The sequence below is a fragment of the Pseudophryne corroboree genome, chromosome 6, assembly GCF_028390025.1.
Source record: "Pseudophryne corroboree isolate aPseCor3 chromosome 6, aPseCor3.hap2, whole genome shotgun sequence".
Classification (NCBI taxonomy): Eukaryota; Metazoa; Chordata; class Amphibia; order Anura; family Myobatrachidae; genus Pseudophryne; species Pseudophryne corroboree.
Window position 1 is genome coordinate 524,139,581 of NC_086449.1, and position 14,554 is coordinate 524,154,134.

Here is a 14,554-nt window from a genome sequence, read left to right on the forward strand (position 1 = left end):
CATGGTCCAGACGGCAACCTGTACAGAGGGGGCTCATCCCTTGTGCTTCAGCACCATTTTCATATAACTATAGGCCCGAGGCACCATGGGGCAGATGTATTAACCTGGAGAAGGCATAAGGAAGTGATAAACCAGTGATAAGTGCAAGGTGATAAACACACCAGCTAATCAGCTCCCTTATGTAAATTAACAGAAGCTGATTGGCTGGTGCATTATCACCTTGACCTTAACACTGGTTTATCACTTCCTTATGCCTTCTACAGGTTAATACATCTACCCCCATGTACTATAAATGTATATTTAATAACGTTTGTACTTCAAGCGCATGTTGCAGCACCAAACTAATGGCCTAAACCAGACCTAATTGCACAATACAACACATCACATAAAAGTGAATATCATGCTAATGTTTTATATAAAAAAGAAAAAACTTAAATAATTTTTTTGCTTGGTATAAGACTTAATAGAAAACATATGCAGGTTGACTGTTAGTTATGGTGGAGTTGCAATCTTAGCATTGTTATTACACTTGTAAAAAATAACACACACACACTGCTATAAGAAATAAAATAAATACAGTACATTAACGTTTCGGAGCAATTATCTATTTTTATACATCAAATCCTGAACATTGGTTCCCCAAGCAACTATTCTGACCTAACCAACATGTTTATCTGACTATGGTGTAATACAGTTATAATTATGCTGGTATGGTCATAGACTGGTTTGAAAAGCACTGATTTTACACTTTTGCGTGCACAATAATGGGTAAAAAAAAGTGTTATTTATTTTTCTGTTTGAAATGTTACACAAATGTTAAGGTTAACTGGAAACTATATATTTAGGCGACAACCATTTGTGAGCTGAACCAATTTCATTTAAAAAGTAAGCTCTGATGACGTCCGTGAGGAGCCTCAGGGCCAAATGTCATCTGTTGTTACCTAAAGCAATTTGATAGGATGCTGTGCTACGAATATTGGTTATGATTGGTTCATGTTTCACAATCCACCTTCCATTGTCTCTCCTCATTACAACCTCACCACCTGTAGCTGCATAGGAACGTCTGTTATTACTGGTGGCTTTAATATTCGTGTCAGCTTATTATAGTAACCACACGCTTTCCTACCAGCAGCTACAGTTGTCTTTATGCTGACATCAGGAGTTTCTCACATCTCTCGTATGATTATAAGCTCATTTGTGCAGAGTCTTGCCTACTGTATCATATTGTGTGTTATTTGTGTCATTTGCAATGTGTAGTGCTGCATAATATGTAATAAGAAGATAATGATTTAAAAAAAAAATAATAATCACACACAGAAAATGGCTGTCATTATATTGTTTGGAAAATGGCTGTCATTATATTGTTTGAGCAACAGATGTTCCTGCAAGTAATTATGATATTTCATTACATTTCAACTACTATATAGAGAAAAAATGATGGCTGACTTTTATCTAACAAAATATATATACCGTATTTGCCGGCGTATAAGACGACTGGGCGTATAAGACGACCCCCCAACATTTCCACTCAAAATATAGAGTTTGTTATATACTCGCCATATAAGACTACCCCCTCTTCCGCACACCTTCCACACACCAAATAAAACGTAAAAGAACATCAGATTTACATGCATATAGCTGCCCCAAGGGTTACACTTTTATACATTTCATACACACTCCTCGGCCCCCCGCCTTCTTAAGCATACCTTGATACTCCAAATCTCTTATAAGAGACATGTCAGTGCTGCCGCTGTCCTCCCTGCCTAACCGCCTGTCACTGCTGAATGTGTAGGAGCCGGCACTGCATTCGAGAGAGACTTGCCACAGCACAGCTTCACCCGCTGGCAGCGCCGTACACTCACCGGACACAGGGGGAGTGGGGGGGGGCAACCAACATCTTCTTAACCCCCTGGATTGCCGAAAACGGGGCTCCGCCCGCGAGGCCACGCCCCCTTATGCTAGGCCACGCCCCCGTTTCGCGACTTCCCGCACCGGGTGTCACCAGGGGCAGTGACGCCCCTGGCTATATGTATGCCTACGAAGTACACCCGGCGTATAAGACGACCCCCCACTTGGAGGCATGTTTTTCAGGGGGAAAAAGTCGTCTTATACGCCGGCAAATACGGTATATGTTTTCGCAATATAAAAAGTGTAGCTGCCTAAATGTACTTTTTGAAGGGTGCTCAAGGACAGATTAAATGTAACTTTTTTCTAGTCTCTGTTGTGATTAGCATTTTGTGGTGACGGCTTTTACTGTTGCCATTGTGATGTGTATCTCCTATTTGTATACAAAGGTAATAATTCTATCATTTTTCTTTCTATTCTGACCTTTAAAGTATTAGATTTTGTCAGTCATCCAGTCAGAAATCATTCATGTATTAGAGTTGTATAGTGGCAGATGGATGGTTAGTGGCTAGAAAAGAATGAATGTGATCGTTGTATAGAATACTGAAGAATGATGTATGTCAGGTTACGAAGCAACGAGTAAAATGTGTGTTCGCTTGGAGCAATTAGCTTATTCTGTTTCTCTGTTTCCAGGAGGGGCACATGAGGACAGAAATAAATCTCGTCCTGTTGTAATAACTTGCGTTAGACCTGGAGGACCGGCTGACAGGTACAATACATCTTTCTGCAGCAATATAGATGGGTCTGGGTTATTGTGGTGCACAAGCAGATAAGCTATGCATCATATGGTATAAGCAAATATAATGAATGGAAATGTCCTTACTATGTATTAAAAGCAGCACTGCCAAAATATTCTGCAGAGGATGCGCATTCCTCATCTTTTGCATCAGTTATCAGCTATTACCATTGGCTGATATAATGTCAGTGTAATACCAGACACAGTACAATAGAGAAGAAATATGACAACGATCGTTAGCATTATTCAGAGTTACGGAGACAATACTGAAGCATTCAAGCTAAGCGGGCTGATGGAATAAAAATAACAAACTGAAACTTTGTCAAACACCCTGCCATATAGAGCTGGCCGGCTGTTCTCTCCCTTGGGATCATCGGATGTTAGGAAAATCTGTTTAGTATTCTACACAGCATCAGCAAGCATTAGATTTTGTGTATTTTCCAGCATAGCCTTTGTTCTTGTAATGCATTCAACAGTTTTTATCTTTTCTGGATTGAAAAGGAATATTAGTAGTTATAACACTATAAATTAGTACCATTCCTATAGTGAACAAGCCATTCTACAAGCCAGGGCTGCCAGGCTGCTCTCATGTCACTCTCATACACACACATACCTGTACATGTGATATATACACACACACATCACAAATACACACGAAAGCAATTACACACCCATTCACCAGCCACCAGACCTCACAACAGCAGGCAGTAACCCCTGGTTAGTATGCTAGTGCTGCTGGAGAGCTAACAGGGAAGATTGAGGGCAGTTTTCCTGCTGTTTGCCCATGCTGATATGTGACTACACAGACTTCAAGGTGGCTATTTGCCTATTTGGATGCTCACGCTGTGGGTTAACTGTACAGGAGTCAGCCACGAGCCGGGACAGATCCAAGACAGTACATGAAACCCTAGAAATACCAACCCTGCACACTCTGTTAGCTGAGTCCGAAGTCACTATAGTCTGTGTGGAGCCTGTACCATCAGTTCCGGAATCCCTGCCTCTGTCACGGGCCGCCAGCTGGAGTGAGCTACTGAAAGCTGCCTGATGAAATTGAAGATTGGGGGGAATGCGGTATCTGACAGCTGGAGTGCAGCGTCAGGAGCTCCAAACAGCCAATCAGAGGCTTCTAGGTGTGACCCAGGAGTAAAATACCAGGTTATACCATTCAGAATTGATCCAGGTTGTTTACCTGGGACAAAAATCCTGGGAAAAACCCTGGTCAATAGTAAGTGCGCTGTCCCAGGATTGTGATCCTTGGTTGGTGCCTCTCAGACATAAGTGAGGCCCGTGTAGTTTTACTGAGCTCCAATGAAAGCCTGGGATTCTTCTTATGTCTGAAACGGGCTATAGAGCCTTCACCATTGCATACTGCAGTCCTATACAGCTAGTACAGTACTTGTATGACCTCAGGATTGGGTATCATTGGCTGCTCTGTTGTTTGTAACCATTTCTATGGCCTCTGTACCATAATGTATGTATCTATGTATGAGTTGGCATTAGTAAATATATTACACACATTCACAACCTTGTATGAATTCCAGAATGCTGTTCTACAGTATATCTGTACATTTTTAATTTCCAAAAGACATGGTAATTGTCACAAGTAGAGCTCTGGAATTGTGAAAGTAATAACCATGATACCCATATCAGCTGGTCTTTGCTCAGGCCAGACATCCAACCAATACTTCCTTTTACGCTAACTGGAAACTTGGATTGTTTAGAAAAATAATTCACCATGTAAATGATAAAAATCTAGCAAATTAGTAAATCCACGCCATAGTGTAAGGTCCTTTGCTGTCTACTGAAGCCCTCATTGATCTTAGTATTACATTTTTCTCCTCTTTATTTTAGTGGTAAGGATTGTAACCTCCATGCAGGAATAAAGGGCCTAATTCAGACCCGATCGCTGCAGTGGCCACGATCGTAGCCTGATGTCCTTTGGTGAGTGCGCTCGCGCACCCAGGGAGACCCAGTGAGATGCGAAAGCCTCTGCCTGATTTGACAGGCAGAGATGGTCGCGGGGCGGGAGGGGCGTGCCAGCGGCATTAGAACGCCGTCGGTGGGGTGTGGTCTGGACAACGCAGACGTGTCCGGACCGTTGCGGGGGCGGCGCGCAGCGGCTTCGACCCAGAACGTGGTGGGTAGCCGCCTGCCAACACAGCAAGGGAGCTACTTGGCGGGTGCGAAGGCATTCGCACCCGTGCAGGTGGGGGGGGGGGCAGGGCCTGACATGCTGGCCGTTTCCCCGCATGTCAGAGAAACTGATCGTAGATGTGCTAAATTTAGCACGTCTACGATCAGCTCTGAATTACCCCCTAGGAGCAATATCTAGCAATATGTTTTGTTACTTCAGCAACATTTTTTTGCATTTTAATTAGATATGTCGCTATTCCTAATGAAGTCTAGCTTGGTACATTTGATGAGTCCTTGTTCCTGAAGCATATGGAGACATTAACCCTTTACTTAAGTTTATTTGAAATTAGTGTCATACTGTATAAGTAAAACTGAGGCCCACATTGATGTACTTGGCCTTCATTACATAGTAATTAGCAGTTATTTCCCATCACTGATTTCCAAATTAAAGTAATTTCTTTTCCTCTGTGACCTCACATTTGGTAACTGTCAAGGTAAATGTTAAGAGCATAGACAAGTAGGATTGGTGTCCCAAACATTGAAGTGAATCACTTTGTGTAAGTGCCCATTATCTGGATCACATCGAATGAATAAAGATTGTTTATTGTATACTTTTAAAGAGAGGGCACGATCAAGCCAGGGGACAGGCTGCTGAGCGTGGACGGAATTCGCTTGCATGGAACAACGCATGCTGAAGCCATGAGTATTCTTAAACAATGCGGGCAAGAAGCAACCTTACTCATAGAATATGATGTCTCTGTGATGGGTAAGATGGATTCTTGGCTTGCACCTTATGCTGATTTATTACTGTCTACACCTCTATATGTATCACTGTGACCTTTTGTGCTCTCTACTATCACGCAATTTGCTGGTACACAGACCTCTTCATCTAATTGTGCATCTACTTTTTAGTTTGTCATTTAAAAATTTCCATTTACAGATTTTCATGCTAAATTTCCATTAGTTAATCTGAAAATGAGCATACAAGTCACGTTTATAAAATACATTGCAAGCGTTTGCTGTAGCACAGAAATGCAAAGCCAATAATGACACATAATATAAGTAGTGTGTGTGAGAGGAGTCAGTGTATCATTTGTCAACAGACACCTGTTCTTTACAGTGCAGTACTTACAAGGTCTTACAATTCTGATTATAATAAGTAACAGATATTTTCCATAAGTAATAATTCAAGGTGGTTATCCACAACTTTACAAACATATTTTATTGCTAAATTGTAATCTTAATGTTCCCTGTTTGTACCCAACGAATAAGGGAAATACCAGTAGTTCACTAGTAATACCCCTTTCAGACCAAGCCTCTGAACTTGGATATTGCCTGGGCGACCTGGTTCCTGGTTTGGTGTGAAAGTGACCAGGTTTGAACCCAGGTAGTCTTGAGTGTGGAAACGCGACCTGGATCATGCTAAAAGTAAGCAGAGAGACAGATCACTGGCGCTTGGGGATGATGTCATCTCTAAGTGCCAGCAAAGGGACAACCCAGCAAAAACCTGGGTCCAGCCTGCAGTGTGAACTCTGTCTTAAGCAGCTGGACATGGCTCGAAACCATGTTCAGTAACCAAAGTTAGACCTGGGACAATACTCTGAAAGCATTATAAGATTACTACTGTATGTTCATTTATCTCTGTTTAGTCAATACTTTCCAGTTCATTAAATAAGCAGCATGACTTTGTAATAAACCTTTACAATGTTCTAAGGGCATAGCAATAATTCCTTAATATTTTTGCATCCTGGTAAAACCTTCCCACCTGTTACTGGCTTTGTTTTTAATTTGGACAATGAGAAATGCCCTCAACCAGCTTGCATACCACTTCAGTTACTGGCAATCATACCAAGGACACACTCAGACAGTTCAGTGCCTGTAGCTTGTTTACTGCATATGTGTTGAATTATGCTATAGCTCTTGGCATCCAGGTGTGACGCATACACTCCCAGTGGGTATTGGCCATGGAAAAATTGCCCTTGTGTTTTGAATTACATATATAGATCTATAGATATATATACATATCTATATCTATATATATAGATACTGACATAGTGCTGCACCCAGAAGATGGTCTGTGTTTGTCAATGTCCTTTTTGTTGCAGGCTCCCTTAGAATACACTTCCCGTATCTCAGGTGGCAGCTGTATGTTTTTCCTTGGAGACAATTGTGTAATGTCCCAGATAAATTTAATACAAAAAGAGAGTGAGAAGCAAACGACTTCTAGTGTAGTAGTTTAGTAACTAACAGTAGAAATTGGTCAAGATGCGTACCTAGCAAAGATATAAACCAGCTCATCAAAGACACAGGAATGGCAAGTCTAGGTCCTTGGTCCCAATGCACAATTCACATGTAGAAACGAAAAAAAATGGTGGCTCCCATGAAGTAGTATTTACGATTTCAATATTGCACGCCACATAAAATCAATAAAACTTGTACATAAAAACTAACAAATAATGGTATATATGAAGTCCCAGAATTGCTAGAGTGTCCACAGTATCTGGAAGAGAGTTCAGGTCAACACAAAACCTAAAGCATTTTGTCAATGGAGTGATATGTTAGCTGGACTTCATCAGTAAGATCCAGCAATGTAAGTGACTAGACACCATGAACCAACACACACACTGAGGGATTATGGTATAGGGCAGAGACACCAGTCAGGAATTCCCCACCAAACCATTGGGCTTCAAAGACCCAGAACATAAAGGATCTGTCAATGTGGTATGCATCTCAGGCCATGATCAGAGAAGGCAGTCTAGTGGTATTAGTATAATAAAAATCAGTTATTCACCTGGTGTTATCCAGATCCTGACTGCCCAGTACAAACCTAACCTAATCCGGGTGGCACCATGGCAGGGAAGACAGACATTGAAGCGGGTGGCTAAGATCTTAGTAAACAATTTGAGGTTGACATGTAGTAGGGAAATGGGTCTATAGCTGCTGGAGAGAGAAGGGTCTTTGCCCTCGTTATGTATTACTGTGATTGTGGTGGTGGAAGTGGCTGAACCAAAGAGGCACCATCCCTGATAGCATTAAATATGACAGTAATTTGGAGATCGGGGACGCCACTAAATTTCTTGTAGCAGTGCCCGATAAAGCTATCAGGCTGGGGGCAGAGGCTGTTTGCAATGAGGTTATTGGAGGTCGAAACCTCTTCCATGAAAATTGAAGCATTAAGGGCAGCAATGGCCTCCAGTGGTAGATGCCATAGATGATGTTCCACCAGATATCTAAAAATAAAGAAAATTAAAAAAAAAAGTTTTTATGTATAATGTATATGTTGTAAAGATGCCCTGAATAAGAATCTCATTTAAACTCAGAAAATTAAGATGACATAAATTAGTTATATTTAGAAATCCCTCATACGGGGCAGATTAAAGCACATTCAGGAAAGTATTCTTGTAGCAATATTATGTTTTCACCTTAAAACCATCTATTAGTGAAACTTTGCTGGCTATTTTAGGCAATCACAATATGCCTAATTCCAAGCAATTGTGATTGCAGTTATGATCATGTTATACCCAGTTTGAAAGTAAATTAAAACTTGTGATGAGGATAATGGCTTCACCACTTTACCAAGGAAACATAATTTCATTGTGACATTTATTAATTTTATGGTCAGAATTAATTGTAATTTAGCATGATAATCTATAATCAGGAGCTATGTACTGTCTCTAGTCCATTTAACTACATCTCCAACAGAGCATGTGAATTGTGCTATAAAATCTAACAATTACGTTGTGGTGTAATTGCAGAGGGAGATCTCACTGCGTTCGCTTATGCGCTGAGATGATTCAGTACCAGTTCACGCCTCTATGCACATAACAGTCGCTGTATAGATATTATTTCAAGCAGAATTACCATCTGTACGCTATTTTCAATATGGGGTAACAGACCAAGGGGTTTATTTACTAAGCCTTGGGTGGAGATAAAGTACCAGCCAATCCACTCCTGTCATTTTTCAAACACAGCCTGTGGATTGGCAGTTAGGAGCTGATTGGTTGGTACTTTATCTCCAGCGACTTTATCTACACCCAAGGCTTGGTAAATAGACCCCCAAATTCCAAAAGGATCATGACAATTTGGGGCAGGTATGGGACCACAAAGCACTTTGCTTGTCTAGTAAAACATTTGCAAGCAATATTACTACTGTACATCAAGGAGTCCTGTCTGAAGCTTACTGTGATAGATACCAAAAGTTATTTAATCATTTCAGATACTCTAAGAAATATAACCAAAATAAATAGAAATAGCTTAATTGTGTAGTTCCACATCAGCCTTGAGCATAAACATTGTACAACTGAAATCTGACAAATATGCCTTACATAAATCAGTGTTAATATGTAGACTGGTGTGGCATACACTGTCTATTTAATTATTATTATTATTATATATCCCTGCAAGGCAGAAGTCACTCATTGAGACTTCCGTGTTACAAGTAAATTAGCTACTGCTTCTTATTTTCAATTAAACATAACTATACAGATGTGTCCTCGTATATCTCTGCCTCCATCACACCAAACAGCCCCTCTTGGAATGCCACATCCAATGAGACTCGGCTAGCATTGTTTGCCGAAAAAGCAACACTATGTGACTAGGATACACAAGGAGACTGTGCCGATTAATTTGATATGCGACACTTGCATAGTGTACGTGACTGAGGACCAGATATACTAAGCCGTGGAGAGTCAAGTAGCAGCCAATCAGCTCCTATCTGCCATGTTACAGGCTGTGTTTGAAAAATGACAGGTGCTGGTTGGCTTATACTTTATGACTCTCCACTTTATCGCTTTTCAAGGCATAGTACATCTGTCCCTGAGGTCAGCCTCTGAATCTGCATATGAAGTGTTACAGTGCAGCGGCCATGGTTTTTCTCCAAGCCAAGTTCTGTTGTGCTTCACATACAGACTCTGTTGCACACAGATATACAAGTGTCACATATCAAATGAATCACAGTCTCCTGGTGTATCCTACTCGCATCACGTTGCAACTAAGATGTCATTCCGTCTAAAAAGACCCACTACGCTAACGGAGTTGTTCTGCACCTGTCGGCTCACTTATGCCAGGCATCTCCTGCTGCATGCCATATTGAGGCTAGATGTATGAGGACGCATCTGTATTTTGTACACCAACCCCTCCCCCATATTCTGCTGCATAGTTAGAACCATTAAATGCACAATTGACTGTTTACTGCATCTGATTGAGCATGTAAGCATTGACAGAACTCTTCCTTGTTACTTTTTTCAGAATAAAATATTGCAGAAATATAGATTTTTATGAAATTATAATAAACTTCTATTTCAAACCAGAAATGCCTTCCTCACTGCCTAAGGTTGTGTTCTAATGTAAATATGACTATATAAAATCATGATGATAGAATCAAACCTTTGAAATTAAAAATGCATTTTCATACCGCGGTAGTGCCCGGCAGGCTGCACAGTAACAGGCTCATGGACATCATAAATCGATGAGAGAAACACAAAGCTATAATAACATTACAAGTGCTTTTAAATGCCGTGTATATCTATAATAGCCCTACTTTGTGTTATGTGTGCCATGTTATGAATGCTGAGCTGTTTGTGCCATTATGAATGAGTTTATCAACCAACCACTTTCTTCCTCCTATCTGTAAGTGTAGGCAAAGCCTGGAGGTGTCGTCCACATTGCTGGCCTAGATCTACATAGACTGCATGATATAATTATGCAACATTTTAATAGGGTAAGGCAATCGCCTTTTACATTTATGTACCACAGCGAAAACACTTTTGAAAACCCATTATTTTACAAGCTGATTTTTTTTTTTTTTTAACAGAGTATGTTTATTCAATAAATTATTAACGTTACAGACATTTCAGTGTACACTGGAATACAAAGGTGGCATTATTTATTATTCTTAACAATTTATCTCCCTGATCGCTAGGAGTAGGAGGAAGCATTACTGAAGTGTACAATCCCAGTATCTGCAAACCCACAGTATACATTATTTCTGATGTCTGTAAACAGATTGTCATCAACATACATAACATTTTAAATTTTCTCCCCGATTATTTTAGCTCTACAAACCCAACTAGTAGGCTTTAGTATAGCCTACAAAAAACTCCTCAGGAAAAAAAACAAAAAAACAAATTAAGAAACTAAACAAACCTACACATTAAGAAAGACTAAAAGCATAATAATCCTAACTCGACACAACTATGGAAGAAGAGGTGCAACAGCGGTCTTTCAAAAGGGTGACGTTCACAAGGGCCATAAAGGCAGATATCGAAGGGGAATGTGAGGCCATCTACGTCCGTGCAATACGCACCTTGGCTAGGGTGCAAATACTGCAAGCATAGAATCCCTCCCACCTAGACCTGGGATCATAACCTCCCACTCCCAAAATACAGAATCGCGGGGTCAGCATGCCTCCTGGTATCCCCGTGTGTTCCAGAATCGACCCGACCCCAGCCCAGAATGCCTGCAAGGATGGACACTCCCACACAAGGTGCCAGAAGGATCCCCCAGCGGCCCCGCATTTAGGGCAAGCAGCTACATTGCCAACCCCAAACCTGGCCAACCTATCCGGCGTCATATATGATCTGTGCAAAATAAAGAGTTGTATTTGTTGAAACCTTAGCGATTTAGTGACCATACATGGGTACCCCAGCGCTTCCTCCCAGTCCCCCTCATCCATGGGGCCCAGATCTCACTCCCAGCGCTCACGAAGGCTCGAGAGAGGATCTGCGTGAAATGTTTTAAGAAGGTACGAGTAAGTGAAGGATATCACCTTAACTCGTCCCAGTGACTTAAAAAGTCTTTATGGGGAAGGGGAGGGGCACCGGGGGAGGAGCACCGGGGGAGAATCCCCGAACTGTGACTGCAAGGCGTGTCGGAGTTGAAGAAATCTATAAAAGTAAGAGCTTGGTAGACCAAACTCTTCCTTTAGTTGCTGAAACAATTTCAATATGCCATCGCTATACAGCTGGGATATGGAAACTATGGAGTACGGTGCCCACACTACCCCACCCACCAGGGACCCCAGCTCAGGAAACGAAGCGGAGTGCCAGAGGGGAGTATCCGGGTCCATACTATCGTACCCGAGCAAACCCTTCAATGCAAGCCAAATCTTCATGGCCGGAAAAACAATACGGGGGGAGAACCTGGAAGCACTCCCACCCAGCAAAACCTGCACCGGGGAAAGACCCGGATAGTAGCTCCTGAGGAACGCCCAATATAAAGTACCAGCTTCCCCATCCCGGATCCAAGTGCTAATATGCGACAACTGGGCCTCATAATAATATAATTGAAAGTTGGGTAGGGCCAAGCCACCATCAGTTTTTTGTCGAGTGAGGGTATTCAACTTTATTCTAGGCCTTTTGTTGGCCCATATCAAGGACGATAATATACTATTCAATTTCCTAAAGAAGGCCAGAGAGATTTACACAGGGGATTGCAAAAGAATATACAATAGTTTGGGCAAAACTTACAAGCTGATATTTAAAAATGATGGTTTTAGGGAGAGAAATGTATATGGTTACTGCAGTGCTGGAATTTGCACTTACCAGATCTGTGATTTTGCGCTGTGGACCTTTGGGCACAGTAAGTAGACATAATGCCTAATCATTGACGTAAGCTGGAGGGCAGCACATAGGGGTGATTCAGTCCCCACCACAATTCAGTTCCTAAATAGAAACAGAGAATTTGATGGTAGATAAGAACTACTTGGCCCATCTTGTCTGCCCTAAACACATGTACATGCACATGCTATGGTTCATTTTTGTCCTACAGTGCCAGTACATTTTTGGATTGTGGGAAGAAACTGAAGTACCAAGAGGGAAACCCACACAGGCATGGGGATAATATACAAACTCCACACCATTAGGGCCTTGGTGGGAATGACCTCAGTGCTGTGAGACCATAATGCTAGCCATTACACCATCCGTACTGCCCCTAATAGCTACATGTACCAGCACTGCCAAGTGTCTAGACATAATATTTGGTAAGGTAGTTTAACCAATGGCATCTATGCATGGGATTAAAGTCCAATATTAAGAGAACATGGATATTTCATAGTACAGTTATATGTTTTAGACTTTTGTTTACACTAAAATGCAAAATAGTTTGTATGGGGAATTTTTTGGGAGGTCTTCTTCTAGGACCACTTCAGTATAGTATCTCCTTGAAAGAGCAGCCATATTTGGACCCAGGGGGTATTTTATATAAAATGGTAACGCTCCCAATGGTGGGCCACAGACAGCAACTGAGAGCACATTAGATAGTGAGTCTTTGCACCCAGCATCATTTACTCGTCACAGCTGTGAACTTCAAATAGTAACTTTGCTTTAATGTCCGGTAACCATTGATATACCCTAATGAAGAGTGTCGCTAACAGAACTGGGTATATAAAAATAAAAAATATAGAAAAGATAGTTTGTTAAAGGTGGGTTTATCCGTTACAAGTTTATAAGCTGAAGCTTTCCTGTAAAAAGTACTTTTATATTCCTTAAATCCCTGCTGCCCAATTCCATTGGAGAATTGTGTGAGCTATTGGGACTAGCATTAAACCACTTAGAGCAGCCTGTCACTGTGCTGCAATGTGGCTCTCACACAGATCTACATTATCACACTGTCCAAGTGTACCGTTTTAGCCAGTAGTACAGTACCGTTTTTTTTAATTGTCTGTACCGGCAACGGGCTTTGTACCGGTTGCACTGTTCTATAGATTTCTATAGCAGTGCTGTGTGGACACGTCTCCTTTTCTCGTGCCCATGCCCCCTTTCATCATCTTTACCAGGTTTTAGTTCAGAGATGTTGGAAGGTATGCATTATAGGACAGATCAGAGCCACTGTTGACTTTTCTGTACCGCAGCAATTATATCCTACTGTAACATGCTAAAAAGTTTCTCTGAATAAAATACTGTACAGTATAAGCAATTGTCAAAGTCTTAAAGTACCAGTGTTTTGCAACAGTATGTGTCTTCTTTAGCACCAGTAAACACACTTGATGACAATGACAATCTCTTTTAAGGTGACCTTGTGATGTGTAGGCATTTTGGAAGCTCGAGGAGGTGGTAGTGATGATGGATGCATAGATGTACCTCCAGCACTGTCTTAACATATTAACATTCAAGACAGTTAAAATGCCATCTAACTATGACAAGCAGTCTGCAGGATCAAAGGGAGATGGTTATTGTGAAATAGATTTGTTTATTCATAGAGTTTAATCTACCTATTTAATAAGGTGTAATTCGCATTACACTTCCTCAGCCTGCAGTGTTTAATGTGGTTACCAAATGTTGAGATCCCTGCCATATACAATATATGTCATCCACTGTGTGCCCAGCAGTTGTAACCTCCATAGCTTCCTGTGTGTGTTATTGGTGAAACTGAAATCTGGTGTTAAATTACACAAACACACTTACGTATTTATTTATTTATTAACAGTTTCTTATATAGCGCAGCATATTCCGTTGCGCTTTACAATTAGAGCAACAGTAATAGAACAAAACTGGGTAAAAACAGACAGACATAGAGGTAGGAAGGTCCTGCTCGCAAGCTTACACTCTATAGGGAAATAGGCATAGATACACAAGGATAGATGCTATCTATTGCATAATGGTCCACCAGATTGCTAGGTTCTTAATGGGTTGTATGATGATACCCCGCAATGTTGGCCAAGTGTCAGGAGGGTGTGAAAGTAAAGAAAGACAAGATATGTGATGTTATGTATACTGTACAGAGAGGATGTAATTAGATAGGGAAGCACTCAAGGTTATGTGGGTGGGTCTGGAATTTGATAGG

The 14,554-nt window shown here is 41.2% G+C and overlaps 1 protein-coding gene across 18 annotated transcripts in view; it reads left to right on the forward strand.

Moving 5' to 3' along the window:
* The window catches only part of GRIP1 (glutamate receptor interacting protein 1), an 871,453-nt gene that overhangs the window by 712,045 nt on the left and 144,854 nt on the right, over positions 1-14,554 (forward strand). For all 18 annotated transcript variants that reach the window (XM_063927530.1, XM_063927526.1, XM_063927521.1 and 15 more), the window contains 2 exons: positions 2,539-2,614; positions 5,395-5,540. In XM_063927530.1, coding sequence (XP_063783600.1) covers positions 2,539-2,614; positions 5,395-5,540 — 222 coding nt within the window. The remainder of the gene's footprint in view (positions 1-2,538; positions 2,615-5,394; positions 5,541-14,554) is intronic.